The sequence below is a fragment of the Thunnus maccoyii genome, chromosome 5 (genome assembly GCF_910596095.1).
Source record: "Thunnus maccoyii chromosome 5, fThuMac1.1, whole genome shotgun sequence".
NCBI lineage: Eukaryota > Metazoa > Chordata > Actinopteri > Scombriformes > Scombridae > Thunnus > Thunnus maccoyii.
In genome coordinates, this window is record NC_056537.1 from 2,885,625 (window position 1) to 2,908,196 (window position 22,572).

Genomic DNA, 22,572 nt, shown 5'->3' on the forward strand with positions numbered 1-22,572 from the left:
TGTACATGAATTTTAAGTTTAAACTTTAGAGTTTAAACTGTTACTTAATCATGTCTACATATTGATAGCTGACTTCTACATATTTGACAGTGGAGATGCTGTGCGTCATTGTCCTCTCCTCAAAATAAGGCTGTAGTGAGTGAGGACGTCCCTTTAGGTTAATTAAATTCCTCCATCCTCGCTGGGAGGAGGTGAGACATGAGTGAAGGAAGCAAGGAGCCACATCAGCCAAATGAAAAGCAGCCAGTATCCTTTTAAAACTGCTCCTCTACTTTGAATGAATCAGCGCTTGATAAGCCCTCCCTCTTCTTCTTGCTCTCAAACACAAAAAGCTCTACTCTGTGCTCTTATTTCCTTGTTCCCTCCCCTTCAGATCTACAGTTTGAAGATGGGCGTAACCAACATGTAATGTAGCACAAGAGGTGTCAAACATGTTTTACTTCTCAGGAAGTGAAACTCAGACAGTCGTTGACACTGAGAGCTGAAATGGCGCAGAAAGGAGATCAGCTCGACCAAGAAACCTTCTCTTGTTCCATCTGTCTGGATCTACTGAAGGATCCAGTGGCTATTCCCTGTGGACACAGCTACTGCATGAGCTGTATTAAAAAACACTGGAATGAAGAGGATAAGAGGAAGATCTACAGCTGCCCTCAGTGCAGACAGACCTTTGCACCGAGGCCTGTCCTGGTGAAAAACACCATGTTAGCAGCTTTAGTGGAGCAGCTGAAGAAGACTGGACTCCAAGCTGCTCCTGCTGATCACTGCTATGCTGGACCTGAAGATGTGGCCTGTGATGTGTGCACTGGGAGGAAGCTGAAAGCCCTCAAGTCCTGTCTGGTGTGTCTGGCCTCTTACTGTGAGGAACACCTGCAGCCTCACTTTGAATCAGCTGCATTTAAAAAACATAAGCTGGTCAACCCCTCAGAGAAGCTCCAGGAGAACATCTGCTCTCGTCATAATGAGGTGATGAAGATGTTCTGCCGTACTGATCAGCAGAGTATCTGTTATCTCTGCTCTGTGGATGAACATAAAGGCCACGACACAGTCTCAGCTGCAGCAGAAAGGACTGAGAGGCAGAGAGAGCTCGAGGTGAGTCGACAAAACATCCAGCAGAGAATCCAGGACAGAGAGAAAGATGTGAAGCTGCTTCAACAGAAGATGAAGGCCGTCAATCGCTCTACTGATAAAGCAGTGAAGGACAGTGAGAAGATCTTCACTGAGCTGATCTGTCTCATCCGGAAAAGAAGCTCTGATGTGAAGCAGCAGATCAGATCCCAGCAGGAAACTGAAGTGAGTCGAGTCAAAGAGCTTCAGGAGAAGCTGGAGCAGGAGATCACTGAGCTGAAGAGGAAAGACGCTGAACTGAAGCAGCTCTCACACACAGAGGATCACAACCAGTTTCTACACAACTACCCCTCACTGTCACAACTCAGTGAACCTACAGACTCATCCAGCATCAATATCCATCCTCTGAGATACTTTGAGGATGTGACAGCAGCTGTGTCAGCGTTCAGAGTTAAACTACAGGACATCCTGAGGGAGAAAAGGACAACCATCTCACGGGCAGTGACTGAAGTGGACGTTTTACTGTCAGAAGCAGAACCCAAGACCAGAGCTGAGTTCTTAAAATATTCATGTGAAATCACACTGGATCCAAACACAGCATACACATATTTGTTATTATCTGAGGGGAACAGAAAAGCAACATACATGAGTCAACCACAGTCTTCTCGTCACCCAGACAGATTCACTAATTGGAGTCAGGTCCTGAGTAGAGAGAGTCTGACTGGACGTTGTTACTGGGAGGTGGAGTGGAGAGGGGGAGGAGTTCGTGTAGCAGTCGCATACAAGAATATCAGCAGAGCAGGAAACTCGAATGAATGTGGATTTGGATTTAATGACAAATCTTGGATGTTAGATTGTAACACTAACAGTTATAAATTTTGGTTCAACAACATCAGAACTCCCGTCTCAGGTCCTGGTTCCTCCAGAGTAGGAGTGTACCTGGATCACAGAGCAGGTATTCTGTCCTTCTACAGCATCTCTGAAACCATGACTCTCCTCCACAGAGTCCAGACCACATTCACTCAGCCTCTCTATGCTGGACTTCGTCCTTATTATTATGGAGTCACAGCTGAGTTGCGTAAACTCAAATAGACAGAAGTCATTTCAGACTTCATGTGTCAGATTCTGTTGTAATTCTTCATGTTTTTGTCTCCATTGTTTCTGAGAGCTCGTTGCTGTGGTGTTTCTGAACTGCACAGAGATCAGCTGTCAATCAAACTGGGATTGTCAACACTTATTTTCTTTTCATTTGTTGTTCTTTTAATGTTTTGAGTTTCTTTAAATGTCACTTTTTCCTGTGTGTTTTTATCCATGGAGGCTATCACTGCTCATGATGATGTTTTTAACCTTAACTGACGTTTCTTCAGATGAAAATGTGAACTTCTCTTTGTTCTAAATGTTAGTTTCATGTTTGTATTGATGTATTTGTGTGCTGTTGTTTCTCTTCCACCTCAGCGTCTTAAACAGAGAAAACAGCAGAACTTCCTTCATCATAGATATTTTGTTCTCATCACTTTGTAGATTCATAAACTGTAATTATCATGATAATAATCAACAAGCAGATCATTTATTATGTTCTTGTACATTGTGGGTTAAACTAACTGATTGTGTGGATGAAGTGAATCCGTACATGAAATCATTGAACAAGAGTCATTTAACAGACTTTACTGATCGGATGTGTGAACAATCTGAAGCTTTACATAATCAATAAAGTTATTATTTCAACAGTGAGCAAAGTGTTTTCTTCTGTCTTCATCTCAGGGTCTCATTCAAAGCTTCTGGAGAAAATGTGAAACTAAAATGAGAGTTTATTTGAGGCAATTTTCCTCCTGAAACACCACAAAGTACAGAGTTCATGTTCAGAGCAGACAAACGTTTGTCAGTCAGTCTCTGTACTTTCAGCTTTCTTCACTAAAACATTTTAATGCTTTCAACACATTATACTGTTGAATAGTCTAATCAATAACAATATATATATAACAAACTGATCAAATGTGTTATGTGTAAGATATTGATCTGAAAAGTAACTAAAGCTGTCAAATAAATGTAGTGGAGTAGAAAGTGCAATATTTCCCTCAGAAATATAGTGGAGTGGAAGTATAAAGTAGCATCACATGGATATACTCAAGTAAAGTACAAGTACCTCAAAATTGTACTTAAGTACAGTACTTGTGTAAATGTACTTAGTTACTTTCCATCACTGCTTGTTAGTCAGGAGATTTAACACCGACTCTGCAGACTGTTGTAACTCCATCTCAAACTGAAAAGTGCTCCGTCTAGTGGTTACTAGTTGTAGCAACAAGCAAACTGAAACAAGTCTGTATTTTGTTGTTGTTACTTTCTTTTAGTCTTTTAGCCTTTATGTTTATTATGATTAACTGATTTTTTCTGTGATTAAAAGAGGTGACTGATGCAACATAAGTGGTGATGTTTTAATGCTAAAATATGTAAACACACAAATATCAGTCTTGGAAAGTAACTAAGTACATTTACGCAAGCACTGTGCTTAAGTATAATTTTGAAGTTCTTGTTATTTACTTGAGTATTTCCATTTAAGTTACTTTAGATTTCAGATTTGTGGCGAGGAGCCACATTAGCCAGATGAAAAGCAGCCAGTATCCCTTTAAAACTGCTCCTCTACCCGAAATGAATCAGCGCTTGATAAGCCCTCCCTCCTCTTCTTGCTCTCAAACACAAAAAGCTCTACTCTGTACTCATATTTCCTTGTTCCCTCCCCTTCAGATCTACAGTTTGCAGATGGGTGTAACCAACATGTAATGTAGCACAAGAGCTGTCAAACTTGAAGTGGAAGTGAGGAAGTGAAACTCAGGAAGTGAAACTCAGACAGTCGTTGCCACTGAGAGCTGAAATGGCGCAGAAAGGAGATCAGCTCGACCAAGAAACCTTCTCTTGTTCCATCTGTGTGGATCTACTGAAGGATCCGGTGGCTATTCCTTGTGGACACAGCTACTGCATGAGCTGTATTAAAGGCTTCTGGGATGAAGAGGATCAGAGGAAGATCTACAGCTGCCCTCAGTGCAGACAAACCTTCACACAGAGGCCTGTCCTGGTGAAAAACACCATGTTAGCAGCTTTAGTGGAGCAGCTTAAGAAGACTGGACTGCAAGCTGCTCCTGCTGATCACTGCTATGCTGGACCTGAAGATGTGGCCTGTGATGTCTGCACTGGGAGGAAGCTGAAAGCCCTCACGTCCTGTCTGGTGTGTCTGGCCTCTTACTGTGAGGAACACCTGCAGCCTCACTTTGAATCAGCTACATTTAAAAAACACAAGCTGGTCAACCCCTCAGAGAAGCTCCAGGAGAACATCTGCTCTCGTCATAATGAGGTGATGAAGATGTTCTGCCGTACTGATCAGCAGAGTATTTGTTATCTCTGCTCTGTGGATGAACATAAAGGCCACGACACAGTCTCAGCTGCAGCAGAAAGGACTGAGAGGCAGAGAGAGCTCGAGGTGAGTCGACAAAACATCCAGCAGAGAATCCAGGACAGAGAGAAAGATGTGAAGCTGCTTCAACAGGAGATGGAGGCCGTCAATCACTCTGCTAATAAAGCAGTGAAGGACAGTGAGAAGATCTTCACTGAGCTGATCTGTCTCATCCAGAAAAGAAGTTCTGATGTGAAGCAGCAGATCAGATCCCAGCAGGAAACTGAAGTGAGTCGAGTCAAAGAGCTTCAGGAGAAGCTGGAGCAGGAGATCACTGAGCTGAAGAGGAAAGATGCTGAACTGAAGCAGCTCTCACACACAGAGGATCACAACCAGTTTCTACACAACTACCCCTCACTGTCACAACTCAGTGCATCTACAGACTCATCCAGCATCAATATCCGTCCTCTGAGATACTTTGAGGATGTGACAGCAGCTGTGTCAGAGCTCAGAGTTAAACTACAGGACATCCTGAGGGAGAAAAGGACAACCATCTCACAGGCAGTGACTGAAGTGGACGTTTTACTGTCAGAAGCAGAACCCAAGACCAGAGCTGAGTTCTTAAAATATTCATGTGAAATCACACTGGATCCAAACACAGTCAACACACGTCTGTTATTATCTGAGGGGAACAAAAAAGCAACATTCATGAGTCGACCACAGTCTTATTCTCGTCACCCAGACAGATTCACTAATTGGACTCAGGTCCTAAGTAGAGAGAGTCTGACTGGACGTTGTTACTGGGAGGTGGAGTGGAGAGGGGGAGGAGTTCGTGTAGCAGTCGCATACAAGAATATCAGCAGAGCAGGACACTCTCATGAATGTCGATTTGGATTTAATGACAAATCTTGGTCTTTAGATTGTAACACTAACAGTTATACATTGTGGTTCAACAGTATCTCAACTCCCGTCTCAGGTCCTGGTTCCTCCAGAGTAGGAGTGTACCTGGATCACAGAGCAGGTATTCTGTCCTTCTACAGCGTCTCTGAAACCATGACTCTCCTCCACAGAGTCCAGACCACATTCACTCAGCCTCTCTATGCTGGACTTTATCTGAATTATGGAAACACAGCTGAGTTGTGTAAAGTCAAATAGACAGAAGTCATTTCAGACTTCATGTGTCAGATTCTGTTGTAATTCTTCATGTTTTTGTCTCCATTGTTTCTGAGAGCTCGTTGCTGTGGTGTTTCTGAGCTGCACAGAGATCAGCTGTCAATCAAACTGGGATTGTCAACACTTATTTTCTTTTCATTTGTTGTTCTTTTAATGTTTTGAGTTTCTTTAAATGTCACTTTTTGCTGTGTGTTTTTATCCATGGAGGCTATCACTGCTCATGATGATGTTTTTAACCTTCACTGACGTTTCTTCAGATGAAAATGTGAACTTCTCTTTGTTCTAAATGTTAGTTTCATGTTTGTATTGATGTATTTGTGTGCTGTTGTTTCTCTTCCACCTCAGTGTCTTAAACAGAGAAAACAGCAGAACTTCCTTCATCATAGATATTTTGTTCTCATCACTTTGTAGATTCATAAACTGTAATTATCATGATAATAATCAACGAGCAGATCATTTATTATGTTCTTGTACATTCTGGGTTAAACTAACTGATTGTGTGGTTGAAGTGAATCCGTACATGAAATCATTGAACAAGAGTCATTTAACAGACTTTACTGATCGGATGTGTGAACAATCTGAAGCTTTACATAATCAATAAAGTTATTATTTCAACAGTGAGCAAAGTGTTTTCTTCTGTCTTCATCTCAGGGTCTCATTCAAAGCTTCTGGAGAAAATGTGAAACTAAAATGAGAGTTTATTTGAGGCAGTTTTCCTCCTGAAACACCACAAAGTACAGAGTTCATGTTCAGAGCAGACAAACGTTTGTCAGTCAGTCTCTGTACTTTCAGCTTTCTTCACTAAAACATTTTAATGCTTTCCAGGTGGAGCTAATTTTAACACCTTATACTACTGAATAGTCTAATCTATAACAATACATATATAAGAAACTGATCAAATGTTTTATGTGTAAGATATTGATCTGAAAAGTAACTAAAGCTGTCAAATAAATGTAGTGGAGTAGAAAGTGCAATATTTCCCTCAGAAATATAGTGGAGTGGAAGTACAAAGTAGCATCACATGGATATACTCAAGTAAAGTACAAGTACCTCAAAATTGTACTTAAGTACAGTACTTGTGTAAATGTACTTAGTTACTTTCCATCACTGCTTGTTAGTCAGGAGATTTAACACCGACTCTGCAGACTGTTGTAACTCCATCTCAAACTGAAAAGTGCTCCATCTAGTGGTTACTAGTTGTAGCAACAAGCAAACTGAAACAAGTCTGTATTTTGTTGTTGTTGTTACTTTCCTTTAGTCTTTATGTTTATTATGATTAACTGATTCTTTCTGTGATTAAAAGAGATGACTGATGCAACATTAATGGTGATGTTTAAATGCTAAAATATGTAAACACACAAATATCAGTCTTGGAAAGTAACTAAGTACATTTACTCAAACACTGTGCTTAAGTATAGTTTTGAAGTTCTTGTACTTTACTTGAGTATTTCCATTTGATTCTACTCAAGATTTCATATTTGTGTATCAGAACTTTGTTTTTTCTTCTTTCCTCTCCCATTAATCATCTTATGACCCCTCAGATTTATCTGGTGACCCTTTGCAGGGGCCTGACCCCTAGGTTGGGAACCACTGGACTAAACTAGCTAACTTTATATGAAGTAGTTGAAACTAGCTCCACCTCCAGCAGCTACAACAGTAAAATGCTGCATAAGATTGCAGGAGTTTTACTTGTAATGGAGTATTTTTACATTGCTGCATTGGTACTTTTATTTAAGTAAAGGGTCTGAGTATTTCTCACAGCACTGACAAATATACACACATAATAAACACACCAAGCCCCAGCCGCCTGAGATCCTGCTTTGTCGAGTTTAGTTTGCATGTTCTTCCTGTGTTTGCACAGGTTTCTGCCAGATGCTCTGGTTTCCTCTCATCATTAAAGACATGTATGTTAAGATAAAGTTAATACTCCTGACCAAGGCACTGGCAAAAGAAGTGTAGTTCAAATCAACTTTATTTATATAGCTCTTTACACACAACGCAGATGATCCAAAGTGCTTCACAGCACAAAGAGAGGAAGACAAAAACAAAAGAAAGAAAAAAAAAGATAAAATGATAGTAACAGTAATAATAATACTAGTAAAAGCACATGGTAACACAGAGCCGAGATGAGTTCTTTATTCATTTATTTATTTATCTCTGTATTTATAGAAACCATCACTTACAGCATGTGACATTAAGACAAAAACAGAAAACACTTAATATCATAAATAATATCATAAAGAAATAAAGACAATTGGTTGATACATTCAACATGGTAACAGGACATAGGTTGAAGGTAATAATAATAAAAATAAATAAAATATAATATAAAATAATAACTTAACAGAAAAGGTAGGCTTCTGTAAAAAAAACAAAAAAAACGTGGCGCATACTAACTGTGTGTGCACATTACTTATTATTTATAAGTTGGATAGACTCAAGACACTTTCTAAATTCAATCATGAAAAGTTCAAACTGTGGGTGAGACCTCCAGAACTTATGGATATGAAATGTTCCCCGTGAACTTAATATACTGACGGTCCGTTGAACTTTCAGTTTTTTGTTTTCATAGCTTAGTATTACATCCTTGGCTGTGAGTGATCCATCTTCACAACATACGATCTTTGGCGGTGACGTCTCGGCAGGATGGGGCGGGCAGAGCGGACTGGCGCCGGGAGATTCGAGCCCTTACCGCGGTACTGAGCGAGTTCAACGCTCCGGTGTGAAGTATCTCATTAACCCACCACGACGAAAACCCCGTGTGCTTTGATCCTTTACCGTGGAGCCATGTTGTCACCCCGTTTGTTCTTCCAGATTGGGACCGGCGGCTGTTAAACCTTCACTTCCACACAGGTAGGGGTTTGCTTTTGGCCGCGGTGCTGAGCTAACTCGGTTACGTTAGCTATGCGGGCTAACGAGCTAACCAAAACTGACTCCTTTTTAATGAGCGTTTAAAATTAAAAACACCATAGTTGATATCAACAGTTGCTATATGTGTCGACTTTAATAAAAGCCTAATTTAAGCCGTTAATCGCATGTAGGCAGCCTTGCAATTTCACATAATACTAGCTAATATTTTGTTCAACCGTACGTTGTTACCAGATCAGAGCAGAGAAAACATTTTATTTTTTTCCCCGTTATTCTATAATGTCAGCTACTTATTTTAAATCAAGAAATTGTTTCAAAAACAAGTTGACTGAATATAAGAAGCTGTTGTTGTTTATTTTATCTATTTTGCTGGAGGCCTCGATGACCTCGGTCTGTAGTTAAGCGTTAAGCCGGAGAACGCATCACCTGGCCCCGAAGAGCGCACCGGAACGTAGCCGTCACAGACAACAGATACGTTACTGAATAATAAACGTGATTTGCAGGACAGTTGACAGTCGGAGACCATTCATGCTTCCCGGGCGACTTGTCAGCGCTAACACTGCCATTAGCTAGCTAGTTAGTTAGCACAGCATGCAGGTTGTGTAACTTCTGACTGTCTGCAGCCAGCTGCAGCTGAAAGGACGGATTCAATGGACGGTTTCATTCAAGTTTGTCTTATAACAACAGTCAGAAACCCAAATGAACATTGAAACATGTTTTTCTCGCTGTAATCATTCCTCCTGCTTATACTGACCATTAGAAGATCCCTTCATAATTTATTAACCTTTAAGTTTTAAGACCTTTTTTGTTAAGCATTTGCGCCACCTTTTCATTAACCCCGGGAAATGCAATTTAATGTCTTCATAGGTAACATTTGAAACTGAAAGTAGAAACGTAAGTGTGGTGAGATGACAATAAAGGTCCCTGAGCCCTTGAAAACACTGTTCTAGGAAACACAAAGAGGGAATTTGATGTTAAAAAGACAGTAAATGTGTCAGATATCCACTTGATATGACTAACTCAGACTGCTGAAGACTCATATAAGCTTCACATCAACTTTTAAATGCATTTTTGCTCTAAATACACTAAATTAAACCGGGGTAAAGTAGTCCTAGCTCTCCACTGCACTGAGGCTCCTGCAGCTTTGTATCATATACTATGCGGGTTAACTTTTCACTTTTGAAAAAGGAGGAGCAACTTTGTGTTTTTAAGATTAGTAAGTTAGGCTTCATCAATCCCAAAAGCAGACATTATCTGTCCTCCCTGCTGGTTGTGGTGCCAGGTCAGCTTGTGGAGTATGGCCGGGCTGGTGTTTAACTGAAGGGTACTTCGTTTTGTGTGACACGTGCATCAGAGGAAAGCACAACATGAATAAAAATGAGAAAAACTCAATGTTTCGGTTGTGAACTAATACATACTCCAAGGAGACAATGTCCATGTTGTCTCATTTTTATTCAGGTTGAACTTTGTGTGGAATTTTCATTTCTGCTTAAAAATCTGGATTAAAGCAACTCTTTTATTAAAGCTAAAATATGTAATTATTCCGCATTAAATTGTCTAAAAACAACTAGTTTATTTGTTATATATGTTGTTGAGTTGTGTACTTACATTATCCCAAATGTTTCCAACAATGTTCAAACTCAGAGAAATCTGTAATTTAATCAAAGTAACGGACCGTTTCATTTGTTCGCCTGTCGATGGCGTCATACCTCCTCTACCAAAGAGTAAACACGCACAAGATGCATACGGCGGCGCTGTGTTTGTCCGCTACAACGGCGTCTACCAAAAAGTAACTGACACACATACAAGATAATACATCGGCGTCGTGGTTGTTCCACACAAACTGTAATAAAGTGACTTTTATTCAGTTTAAAGTCACATTTTCGTGATAAATTTGAGAGACCCCATAGCGGCTGAATATTGTGCGTTTAACAAGGTTTCACATTTAAAGTAATGTGCCAAATAAAAGTGTAAAATGCAATAATAAAACATAAGATCACATAAACCTCCAAATACATAAACCACTATTAAGTAGTCCGGCACATGATCTCCAGTAAAATGGAAAATGATCGTTTTGACACTTTGGTTTTTGTACAGAATAACAAACAAGATACAGCATAGATACTGAGCTTTAGCGGTGCTGGTAGGTGGGTTTTGTTACCTTCAGATAGATACAGGCAGCTGTTTTCCAGTCTAAAGCGGATCTAACTGGCTGCAGCTCAGATATTAGAGTGTTATCAGTCTTGTCCTCTGTATTTCCCAAAACGTTGAACTTTTGCTTTAACCAAAAACCTTGCTGATGTGATGTGCTGACAGAGCATCGTCGGTAAGATTCAACAGTCTAAGCTTTGTTCTTTCCCGATGTGCAGATGGAGGCCATGGAGGTAGACTCCCCGATGGAGATACAGGGAGGAGGCGGCAGGCAGCCAGAGGTTGCCGCCGTTGCAGCTGCAGGCCAGGCTGAGGACGCCAACGCACCACACGTCATCTCAGACTCCGGCAGCAGCACCGAAGTGGACGAAGATGATGACGATGACGGCAATGAAGGAGGACAGGCGGCGGTTCGTGCGCCACCCTTCCTGCTTCCTGCCGCCTGGGCGTTCAGTCAGAGAGCGGTGGGCGGCAGCGCTGCAACCACACATTCAGCATCGCAGGGGGCGCCCATACGGAGGAGACTCAGGTACCCGGAATTAATGTTTGTCTCTTAGCAGGAGCTGTATTCTCTCAATGTTTAGTCTCTTTCTGAGATGTGAAACCTGTGTGTGTGTGTGTGTGTGTGTGTGTGTGTGTGCGTGCGTTGCTCCAGGCAGGGCCTCAGGGTGCACTACCCCAGTCAGACTGCAGCGCCCTCCAGAGGCTTCCCAGACTTCCTGCTCCGAGCGCCTGCTGCCAGCGTGGCCGAACCGGAGTCCGGCAGCACCACCGAGGTCAGCGAGTCTGACGAGGAGGAGGAAGAGGAGGGGGGCAACGAGGATGGCGCACCTGCTGCAGCAGCACCAGCTGAACCTACCCAACCCGCCCTTTCCGCTAGTCCTCGTCCCAACGCCTCCATCCAACAATCACAACCACAGGAAGCTGTTCCAACCAGTGAGTCTGACTAAAGTTCGCTTAATCTCGTCAGCGCTAAATGAGCATAACTAGTTTTAACGGAGCAGTTCAGACCCTGTGATCCTAAAAAAACAGTTTTCATGGTCTAATAAGGGTTTTATACTTGAGCTCCAGCTACAGTTATATTTGATTTATGTTGAATTGTTGTACTCTGGGAGTTGAGTGTGAATTTTCTCTGTGTGTTCAGACTCCAGTTCAGCTGCAGACAGTGAGAGGACAGAAGCTCAAATTCAGGACGTTCAGGTAACGTTCTGACTTTTTACAGCGCTCCATACAACACCGTTCTGTATATTCATGCCCGGTATTTTAATGCAGAGAATAGTTTATTGTAACTGTAGTGAGAGATGATGATGACCAAGAACGTTAGATTTAATGCACGTTTCCATGTCGGTGGCGCTAGTTCTCCAGTCGGTACCATTAAACCGTTGCAGAAGAAGACGACACAACGAGATGATGTTATTAAAGAGAGCGTCAGTCAAAGCTCAAATGATGGAAAATGTGATGGAAATATGACATTTCTGTTTGTTTCATGTATGAATTTGAGGAACGTCTCCTCATCGCTGCACACAGATCTGAGGTTTTTGTCTCTTTAGTGGAAGCTTGAGTGACGTTTAAGTCACATGATTGATGTACGTCATCATTTTATCATCTTTATTTCAGTTTTTTTGTGCGCAAATTGAAAATGTGAATAAAAACATGTTCTGGAAACGCACCGTATGAGGCGTTTAACTCTAATCATCTTCGCCTCTAGTCGGTCCCCGCGTCCTCCGCTTCAGTCCAGTCGTCACAAAACGAGGAGGGCGAAGGCGACACCTGCACCATCTGCTTCGAGGCGTGGACGACGGCGGGCGAACACCGGCTGGCCGCCCTGCGCTGCGGACACCTCTTCGGCTTCACCTGCATCCAGCGCTGGTTGAAAGCTCAGGGCCCGGCGGCTAAATGTCCACAGGTCAGTGAGGTCACTGCGTTTTTCACCCCCTTTACTTCAGTCACCTTGTATCTTTATTTCCTGACCTGTAGTTTGTTCTTTTCGTTCCTCTTTAGTGCAACAAGAAAGCGAAGCGTTCAGACATCGTTCTGCTGTACGCTCCGAAGCTGAGAGCGCTGGACAACACCGAGCAAGAGAGCCTGAAGAAGTGAGTGACGTTTTCTCTGCTTCACTGTCAACACACGTAATCTGTAGACGCCTGAGCCGATGAGTAGGGCTGCAACTAACAATTATTCATTATCGATTAATCCGACAATTTATAAAATGTCAGAAAATTGTGAAAAATTTATATAAAAGAGTCGAAGATAACGTCCTTAAATGTCTTATTTTGTCTACCCAACAGTCCAAAATCCAAAAATACTTTGGATTTTACACTCAAACATTAAATCTTCACATCTGAGGAGCTGAAACTATACGAATATCTAAATAAATCATAAGATATATACAATATATAATGACTAGTTGGTGATTACACTCTCTGTCAATCAACTAATCAATTAATCGTTGCAGCTGCAGTTGTGTTAACGATGTAACTGGTGGTGTGTTTTTAGGTCTCTGGAGCAGGAACAGTCTCTGAGGAGGAAGGCTGAACTGGAATCAGCTCAGTACAAACTGAAACTGCAGGTCGTCACCAACAAATATGGACAAGCGCAACAAGAGCTGCAGGTATCCATGACAATGGATCAATTTCTTCTTCAACTTTTTATTAAATTTGATATTTGGTTTCAGGTTGATTATTTTCAGTTTCTAGTTGTAATTGAAGTGAATCTGAAGGCTCAAATAAAATTAAAATGCAGGGATGGAAAAGTCACTGCTCCTTTTGTCTTGTTAATACTTGAACATGTATAGAGGCCTAAACATGTCATATGTTGCACATACAATTTTACCACAATATTAATATTTAATTGAACAAAACGTTCTTGTAAAATTTGTTAATATTTTCAGGTCCCTTCAATTAATTTTTAAATAATTCTAATCACATCATCATTTTATTTGATGATTTATTTTAATCACTTGTGTGTTTAAAATACAACATATTTTATTTTTACTATCATTGAATATGATATAAATGAGTACATATATATATATATATATATATATATATAAAATCACAAGAGAATGTTTCGGAAAATAATTGAATCCTTTTACCTATTTATTTACCATTTAAAGAAATAATTAAACCTAGAATTAACCTATAATTTCATTATATAAAAGCTTTTTACCATTATTTGTATAATGATAATTAATTAATTAATCAAGTAAGTAATTGACAGCATTTAAATGAAGTACAAAACGCATTTTTTTTGTTCCGTTTACTAATGCGTCCTCCTTTTCATATTCTATCTCAGGTATTTATTTTAAAGAGCAACGACACCCTCAAATTCTGCATTAATTAATTAACTGATAATAAATGAAAAATGGCACATTTGAGACTCCGTAGATCGATGACGTCCAGTAGATGTCGGGGGATGAATCTTTTCTTGTCTTCCTGTTTGTTTAGGAGCTGAGAGCTCTGATGGCCCAAGCTGGGAGAAGTTCAGCTCCCCTCTCTTCCTCCTCCTCTTCTTCTTCCTCCTCCTCCTCGTCCTCGCTGCTCTTCGGTCTGTCTCAGAGGTCGGACGGCTCCAAGACGGCACAGTACAGTTTCTCCAAGGCGGTGCTGTTGTCTCAGGCCGGAGGCTGCAGAGTTTTATCCTACTGTGAACCTCTGAGCTGCCTGCTGGCCTCGCAGCCTTCTCCTCACGCCACACTGGTGCCCGGTGAGACTCCGCCCCTTCCTTTCTTTTGACCTGTTAGCAGCGAAGTGGCAGGATGTCCAACGCTTTGATCCGGAGCAATACATGTCTTAAAACACTGCTGTGAAACTTACTGAGCATGCTAATGCTCTCCAGAGGATGAATCTTCTCCATTTTAGATGCTCTATGAGCTTTAGCGCCACCTAAATGTGTAAAAGGTCTACATGTAAGATTTTTCAGTTGCTGGAACTTTTCCAGGAACTCAGCAACCTTCAATCAGAGACCAGGGTCTGAACTGTAGTTACCGCTCCCCAGAAAGTCCCTGCCTGCTTGTAGCGCTCTGAAAACTCTTTCTCAGTCTGTAGATGACATTAATAAATTAATTAATAAGTTTACAGTAATGTAACAAATGTAGTCGTCATCAACTCGAGTGCTTCACCTGGTTCCTTTTTAAATCACAACGTTACGATGGCAGAGGCTCAGTAGTCGATGACGATGGCATCGCCCATCGGCCCAACCCTCCTAAAACCAATACTACAAAATGATTAATCAATCAGTGTTTCCCTGTTGAGCTGCAGGTGGAAGTATAGTAACAAAAAGAGGAACTTTGGCACTAAAAAGACTGTAACGTTGAAAGATATCTACTTGATTTGACTCATTTGGACGCTGAAGCTTCATATTAGCTTCAGATAAACTTTTAAATACATTTTCACATAGAAGGAGGACTGTGGATTTTGTCCCCCATCACTTCCATTGTAAGGTCATTATGAAGGGATCTTCTAATGGTCAGTATGAACAGGAGGAATGATTACAGCAAGAAAAACTGGTTTCACTGATCATTTGGGCTTCAGACACACTTTAAAAATGGTGAATCCATCCTTTTAAGGAGACTTTTAGGTTTTTCTTTTGCTAAAACAGGAAACTCAAAGTAAAATATGGCCTCGTTTAACATATTGAATGTGAAAATAAGTAATATAAATAGATTTTAACACCTTTCTGACTTCTGTTATCTCAGTATCTGATCAGCTGGATCTTTTAGAGTGCATCACTTTAACTGCAGGTGGACTTCCTGTATGCAGAAATTAATTTATCACTCGTCAGTGCTCTCTGATGGACAAACTGTGAAATCATGACACTTTGTCCAGATAATATATATATATATATACTGATAAGATATATCTGCAGTAAGCTAATACGGAAGATTTATTAGTCTGGGAAATACATTTATTCACGTATTTTATTTTGTACGCCAAAGCGTCTGCAGCTTTTCTTCCACTTGTTAAAATGTCACGTCTCCTCCGTCAGGTTGCGGGGTGAAGAAGGTGAGCGTGGTGACCATGAAGGCCAGTCAGTACGTCCCCATCCACAGCAAACAGATCCGAGGTCTGTCCTTCAACAGACAGAACGACAGTCTGCTGCTGTCCGCCGCTCTGGACAACACCATCAAACTCACCAGGTACACACACACACACACACACGTCCACCGAAACCCCCGACCTGACAGCGCTCACCTTATTACAACTGTTAAAGAATATTTAGAGAAGAGAAGTAGTCATTTTTAGAGTAATAATAATAATAATAAGAAGAAGAAGCTCAAAGTGCTTCACATCAATAAAGACATAAAATGAACATAAAAACCTGTAAATGTACATAAGAGGGAAAATAAAACATTTTGATTTGATAAAATAGTGAAAATGGAATACATAACAAAATAAAATGATTAAATAATTGAATACTCTAACTAATATTGCAGTTTTATTCTTGTAGCATTACAATTTTTTTCTCAAGCTATTATGCCTTTAATCTGAAAATCTCTGTTTTTGTTCAGTGTGACGCTAATACTACAGCGTACTTTTGATCATAATGAGTTAATACATGATTAAAATAAAAAGACTATAACGTGTCATCCATCCAATCATATTCCATCTTACAGTACAGCTTTCTTTATTTTAAAGATATCACTTAAAAATGAAACGAGCTCTCACCTGCAGCAGCAGCAGCAGACTTCCAAGGCTCAACTTTTGTCTCAAAGTAACGTGACGTCGTCCGGTTAGGTGCTGCGTGCGAGCTCACATTCCTGGTAGAGCAGAGTATTTCTACTGTTTACCTCACAATCCATGTGTTATTAAACTGGACTTCCTGGATCGTATTTCATGTCTTACTTGAAGAAACAAGCGTCATCATCGCAGCCTTGTTTTCAGTCTGAACGCCTGCGTAGACGCTCTAACTGAGCGCAGGAACAGAAGAGACCGACAGCTGCCCAATACATCGTTTAAATACAAAAATTAATTGATCAAGGTTCATACTTTCCATAACCAGAGTCACAGAAATGAAAAGAATGTGTTTGTTTATTAAGATCCCCGTTAACTACTTCATAGCAGCAGCTATTCTTCTTCAAGGAGACAAAAATACACATTCACACTACTGATCACAATACATCTAACATACAGCAGCCAGAAATATCATAATTTAACATAAAATGCCCATGGAACCCTTTCACACCATAAGAATATTTATTAATTTCCAAAGTTTCTCCTTAAGTAATGTTTTTTTAGCTTTTTTTATAAAACCATATATATTATTTTGTTGTTTCATATGATTTGGGAGTGAAATCCATTCTTGCATTGCTCTGTGTGTTACTGGACGGTGGGCTGAGGTGAAGTAAAACAACCTCCAGCTGCTGCCTTGTTAGGTAACAGTTTGTATCTGTACTAAAAGATCATTTTTTGTTTAAAAAAAAAAAAAATGAACGGAGTCTTTGTTGTTATGACTCATCCTAATGAAAACCATCAGTAAGTACAACAGTCTGTTTTTCTCTTCAAACCAAGAGAGACATTCATGCATTCATCATTTGCTCTGAACCCAGCTGAAGGTGTATTAATGTGTGTGTGTGTGTGTCTGTCTGTCTGTCTGTCTGTCTGTCTGTCTGTCTGTCTGTCTGTCTGTCTGTCTGTCTGTCTGTCTGTCTGTCTGTCTGTCTGTGTGTGTGTGTGTGTGTGTGTGTGTGTGTGTTGCAGTCTGCTGACCAACACGGTGGTTCAGACCTATAACGCAGGTAAACCAGTGTGGAGCTGCTGCTGGTGTTTGGACAACAGTAACTACATCTACGCAGGTCTGAGCAACGGCTCGGTGCTCGTCTACGACACCAGAGACACCAGCACACACGTCCAGGAGCTGGAGCCGCTACGCTCCAGGTAACACACACACACACACACACACACACACACACACACTCGTTACTTTGGATGAAGGTCATAATGCACATGGACAGCTGGCTTGTCTCTTGTCTTTCCTGAAAGCTACTAACTGGATCTCTGATGTTTCCAGATGTCCGGTGGCGTCTCTCTGCTACGTCCCGCGGGCGGCGTCCAGCTCCTTCCCCTGCGGCGGGCTGATCGCCGGCTCTCTGGAGGGCGGGTGTTTCTGGGAGCAGGTCAACGAGACCACCTACAGACCGCACGTCCTGCCGCTGGAGACCGCCGGCTGCACCGACATCCAGGTGGAGACGGAGAGCAGACACTGTCTGGTCACCTACAGGCCCGGTGAGACCCCGACCCCGCCGATTCATGATGATCCTCACCTGTAGACCGCCGGACCAGGGAACATGTTCTTGTGCCTTGTCCTCGGTCTTTGTGAAATCTTTTTCTCAGAGGTTCCACCTTTTCTTTTTCCTCTGTCAGATTAGAGAGATAAGATTTGTTTTTTTATGAGTTTTTCAGTCCTATTGTAGATTTGCATTTCAAAATAAAAGCACCGGGCATTGACAAGCATCTGCTACTCTGGTGTGAGGAGAGAATTTAAGACGCATCACTAAAAAAAAAGCATGAGGTCGGATGAAAACAAAGGCGTTGTGTTAGTTTCTCATATATGAAGCGTTCTCGTCTCTCCCGCAGGACGCTCCAACCCGTCGCTGCGCTGCGTCCTGATGGCTCTGAACCGCACGCCGCAGCAGGACTCCAGCCAGCTGCCCAGCTGCTCCTGCTCGCCGGTGCAGACGTTCAGCGCCGGATCGTCCTGCAAACTGCTCACCAAAAACGCCGTCTTCAGGAGTCCAGACGGAGGAGGGACGCTGGTGTGCGCCGGAGACGAGGCGTCAAACTCCACCATGGTGCGTGTGTGCGTGTGTGCGTGTGTGTGTGTGTGTGTGTGTATAACTAAAGATAGTAGATAGATTTAACGAGTTTGTCAGCAGTTTACTGATCTAAAGGAAAAAAACAAAGTAGGATATAATTTTATTATCTAAACATTTCATAACATTTTACTGAAGTTATTTCAGTTGTTTCTAATCTGCAGCCTTGCCGCTAGATGCCACTAAAACCTTTTACATTCAAGTATTTTATTTTATTTTTTGGTCATTTTAAAGAGTTTTATTTTAGTTCCATTTTGTTGATTAATGCTTGTTCTTTTCTCTTTTTTTGTTTGTTTTTGTGGGTTTTTTGTCCTTTTAATTAACATGAAGTTGCCTGATAACTTTTTTACAATTAAATTGTTTATTTTGTTTTATTTTATTTTCATTTTAAACCTTAAAACTTATTGTAGTTATTTTTTATTTGGCTTTTTTTTGTCATTTTTAAGTGTTAACATTCATTTCATTTATTTTTTTGTTTTATTTTACAGAGCCTAAAGTTGCCTTGTAACATTCTTACTCTTCTTCCTCTTCTTTTTTTTTCTGTCTGATCTTCCTCTTCCTGCTCCTCTTCATCTGTTTTCATCCTCATCTTCTCCTCCTCTTTCTTTCCCTCCTCCCTTTCTCTTCCTTTTTTTTCTCCTCTTCATCTTATGTGTGACTCCTCTCTTCCTCTCTCTACAATCTCTATTTATCCTTCCTCACCCTCTCATTCCTCCTCCTCTTCCTCCTCCTCCTCCTCTTCCTCCTCTTCCTCCTCTTCCTCCTCCTCAGGTGTGGGACGCCGGCAGCGGCTCTCTGCTCCAGAAGCTTCCTGCCGACCTCCCGGTGTTGGACATCAGCCCGTTCAAGGTGAACGGCGAGCACTTCCTGGCCTCGCTCACCGAGAAGATGCTGAAGCTCTACAGGTGGGAGTGAGCGAGGAAGACTCTCTCTGGGTCGTTGTGACGCGGACCGCGTGGAACTGTGGGAAATTAAATGCTGCTAAACTTTTATCTGTACGTTTACACACACGCAAAAAAGTAAAACTCTGATTAGCGGGAGTGATCAGCTGGAGGAAACATCTCAAACATTTCGTTATTGATCTTAGTTTTTTCCCTTTTTTAAAAAAAATATGTGTTACTGCATCTGGTGACCTTTGACCTGCAGAGTTTGAGGAGGCCAATTGAAATCTGAGTCAGGTTTGAACATCCTCCAATAAGAAGACAGATTGTAAGATGTAGTTCTGCTGCACTGAGCTCCCATTCAAAGTACCGTATTGGCCCTAATATAAGGACACCATGATTTTAAGATCCCTCTTTTCCAACACTTGTTTTTGGAAAAAGATACATCCGACTTTAGTCACACACACGCTGTCAGGCTCTTGGATGTGGACAAAATTATTTTCTCTGGCTTTTAGCGTTTTTCAGACTAACTGTTTGTCTTTTTGAGCTTCTCATCATCTGTGACAGTGGTCTGACAGTCCAGTCCTTGACATATATATATATATAATAAGATGATCACCACGCCTTCAAAACGTACTCTCCAGAATAAATTATCATCTTATATTCGGGCCAATATGGTAATCTGATTTTAAATACAGGAGGAAAAGATCAAATTACCAGTGAGCGTGTGAACCAGTCTGTCTGAAGTCTGGTTGTGTTCAGATCATCTTCTCAGCTGATGAAGGTGATTTTTTTTTTCTCTCCTGTCGCTGGTTATCGAACGTCAGCTGCTGATTTTAGTCTGATGATAGTTTGAACAGGACCAACATATTAGTGCTTTACATGTTCATGCTCCTCAGCTATAAATTATGTATATTTAGAATATTTGTTGACAGTTTTCCGCCTGTATCCTCACTGTACAGGTTAAACATTTTACACATTGGTTCCCTTTAATTTCTGTACAGAATGAAAATCAGTTAGAAAACTCATGAGACTTGTCTGATCCATCACAGTCTGCATTCATTTAGTAATTGTTACGACATTGTTTCATAGTAATGTGACTTTTAAACGCAGATTGATTTGAAATGTCTGCGCTGTATTGCTTCACAAGTAGATTTTTAACTCATCATAAATATATATCGGATCAAATGTGTTAGAGGTGTTTTCATGACATCATTAGTCCACCAGGGGGCGCTCATGGTGAGAAAATGTCTTGCTCACTACTGAAGCATTATTATATAAAAGAAAACAGCTGTAATGTAACTTACAAAAAGCAATTTAAACATGTTGTTCATGGTGATGGATTACATAACACAAACAAGTTTCTGCTAATATGTTTTTATATTGTACAGAAATGAAGGGAAACCAACAGCTGTCTGGACAAAATCTGCATAAAACAGCATCAAGTGTGAGTGGTTTGTAGTCCAAAGGATGTTTTCCCAGTTCCAGGACCACTGACACTGGTTAAACTACAGATGGTTGATGTTTCACAGCTCTTCTGATCATTTTCTAAATCATATCATCACTTTTTAGAGCCGCTTCAAGCAGAACACACCTGGATCTGTGCAGTCGAGTGAATCCAGGTCAGTTGCATTGTGGGTAATGTAGGCGCCAGGTTCTGACAAGGAGTAAAAAAGACAATATCTCTCGTTCTGCTGCATTAATCTTATTTTTAATCGTCTACTGAGATCAGAATGCAACACTAAGTTGGTGGACTTTTATTTTTTTTTAAGCATTCAAAAACACGTCAAATTTAGACTCTTGGTTCTGAAAAAGTCCCTTTTTTGCAAGAAACAAAAGTCCTTCTACGTTCATGATTGAAACGTTTGACTTTTAGCTTGTCAGTGCAGCTGCGTAACTGAAGTTTCAGACGTCAGAGCGGCCTTGAATCCACCAGGGTAGAAAATATATATTTTGGCAACAGAGTCGCTGCAAAAAACATGTTAATTTAACAAAGAGAAAAAGATCACTGACGCACGTTTCAACACTGCAAGTTGATTTTCATCACATACGGAAATGAACTGAAGTCAGTGACTGAAAGATATAAAACCGGTCTAAAAAAACTGATGGTATGATTTGTAAAATGGTCAGCAGAGATGTAAAATGTGTATAATTTGTAGACACTGAGGTTAAACTATCTGTCGGATCCTTTTTAAAATAGTTTAGGACTTCAAGCTTTCCTCTAAAATGAGCTCAGCGGTCAGACCAGAAGGGAAAATTCAAATAAACAAAAGAGCAGATACACTAAAATACTCCCATTCATTTTCACACCCTTCCTTTTTAAGTATGTTAAATTCTGGTGTGTTTTTTTTTTAATGATCACTTCTCACAAACAAACAGAAAAAGACAACAGACAGTCCTTCACTGTGGTTTATGTCATCTGTCGCTCCCCTCTAAACCAGAGCATCAAGTGCCAAAGGACTCTGCCGTTGTAAAATGTTCTTGTCCTTGTTTTCTTTCTAAAGGAATTTGTATATATGTATATTTGCTACAACTTGTTTGTGTACGACTTCAAAGTTAATAAAAATTATGTTATTTTTTAAACAAAGTTGTCAGAGTGGACGGATTTTCTTTTTTTAAACTCACTTCATGGTTATAAGATTCAGGAGTTTTCTGGCTCTAATACACTGAAATCACAGAGGTCAGAGGTCATAAATAGCTCTGATGGAGCGTAAACACACCTCTGGACAGGACAATTTACCGTATACCTACCTAAAAATATCCACAGATTCATATCTGTGCTCATCCTGCAGGGTTGGGCTGCAGCTGAATCATGTTTCTGTCATTAATGTTTAATCTGTGGTGATAACAGCACACAGACTTTTATTCCCTGACTTCAGTCTTAAAGGCAGAGCCTCCTTCAGACAACAGAAGTATCCCTGAAGTCAGTGGTGGAACGTAACTTCAGTACATTAAATAAGTAATATACTTAAAGGTGCAATATGTAAGAACTGTTTAATTCATACTCTACGCTCTAAACCAACTGGAGGCAGCATATCATCAGAAAGGTGGGGTGTTCGTTGTTACGCTACGCTAACGCCGAGTACATTATCAGTGCTCTGTTAGCTAAAGTAGGTAATTTGACTTAGTATGATAGTAATATCAGTTCAGTGCTAACTGAAATGTGGTTCTGCTGCACTTTGCTCCCATTCAAAGTACCGTATTTCCCTGAATATAAGGCCACCGCCTCCTGAAGGTTT

The 22,572-nt window shown here is 40.7% G+C and overlaps 2 protein-coding genes across 2 annotated transcripts; both read left to right on the forward strand.

Moving 5' to 3' along the window:
- The first annotated feature begins 350 nt into the window (after window positions 1–350).
- LOC121897260 lies at window positions 351–5,673 on the forward strand. Its single transcript, XM_042411653.1, has 2 exons — window positions 351–2,143; window positions 3,882–5,673. The coding sequence occupies exons 1-2, from the start codon at window positions 487–489 to the stop codon at window positions 5,603–5,605; spliced, it is 3,381 nt and encodes a 1,126-aa protein (XP_042267587.1). The 5' UTR covers window positions 351–486; the 3' UTR covers window positions 5,606–5,673.
- A 2,559-nt stretch (window positions 5,674–8,232) lies between these two features.
- On the forward strand, window positions 8,233–21,920 carry rfwd3 (ring finger and WD repeat domain 3). Its single transcript, XM_042410789.1, has 13 exons — window positions 8,233–8,476; window positions 10,861–11,171; window positions 11,298–11,578; window positions 11,787–11,842; window positions 12,351–12,548; window positions 12,644–12,735; window positions 13,139–13,253; window positions 14,089–14,347; window positions 15,629–15,779; window positions 17,341–17,517; window positions 17,651–17,865; window positions 18,217–18,431; window positions 19,224–21,920. Exons 2-13 carry the CDS (start codon window positions 10,861–10,863, stop codon window positions 19,365–19,367), a joined length of 2,214 nt encoding a protein of 737 aa, XP_042266723.1. The 5' UTR covers window positions 8,233–8,476; the 3' UTR covers window positions 19,368–21,920.
- Window positions 21,921–22,572: the final 652 nt, after the last annotated feature.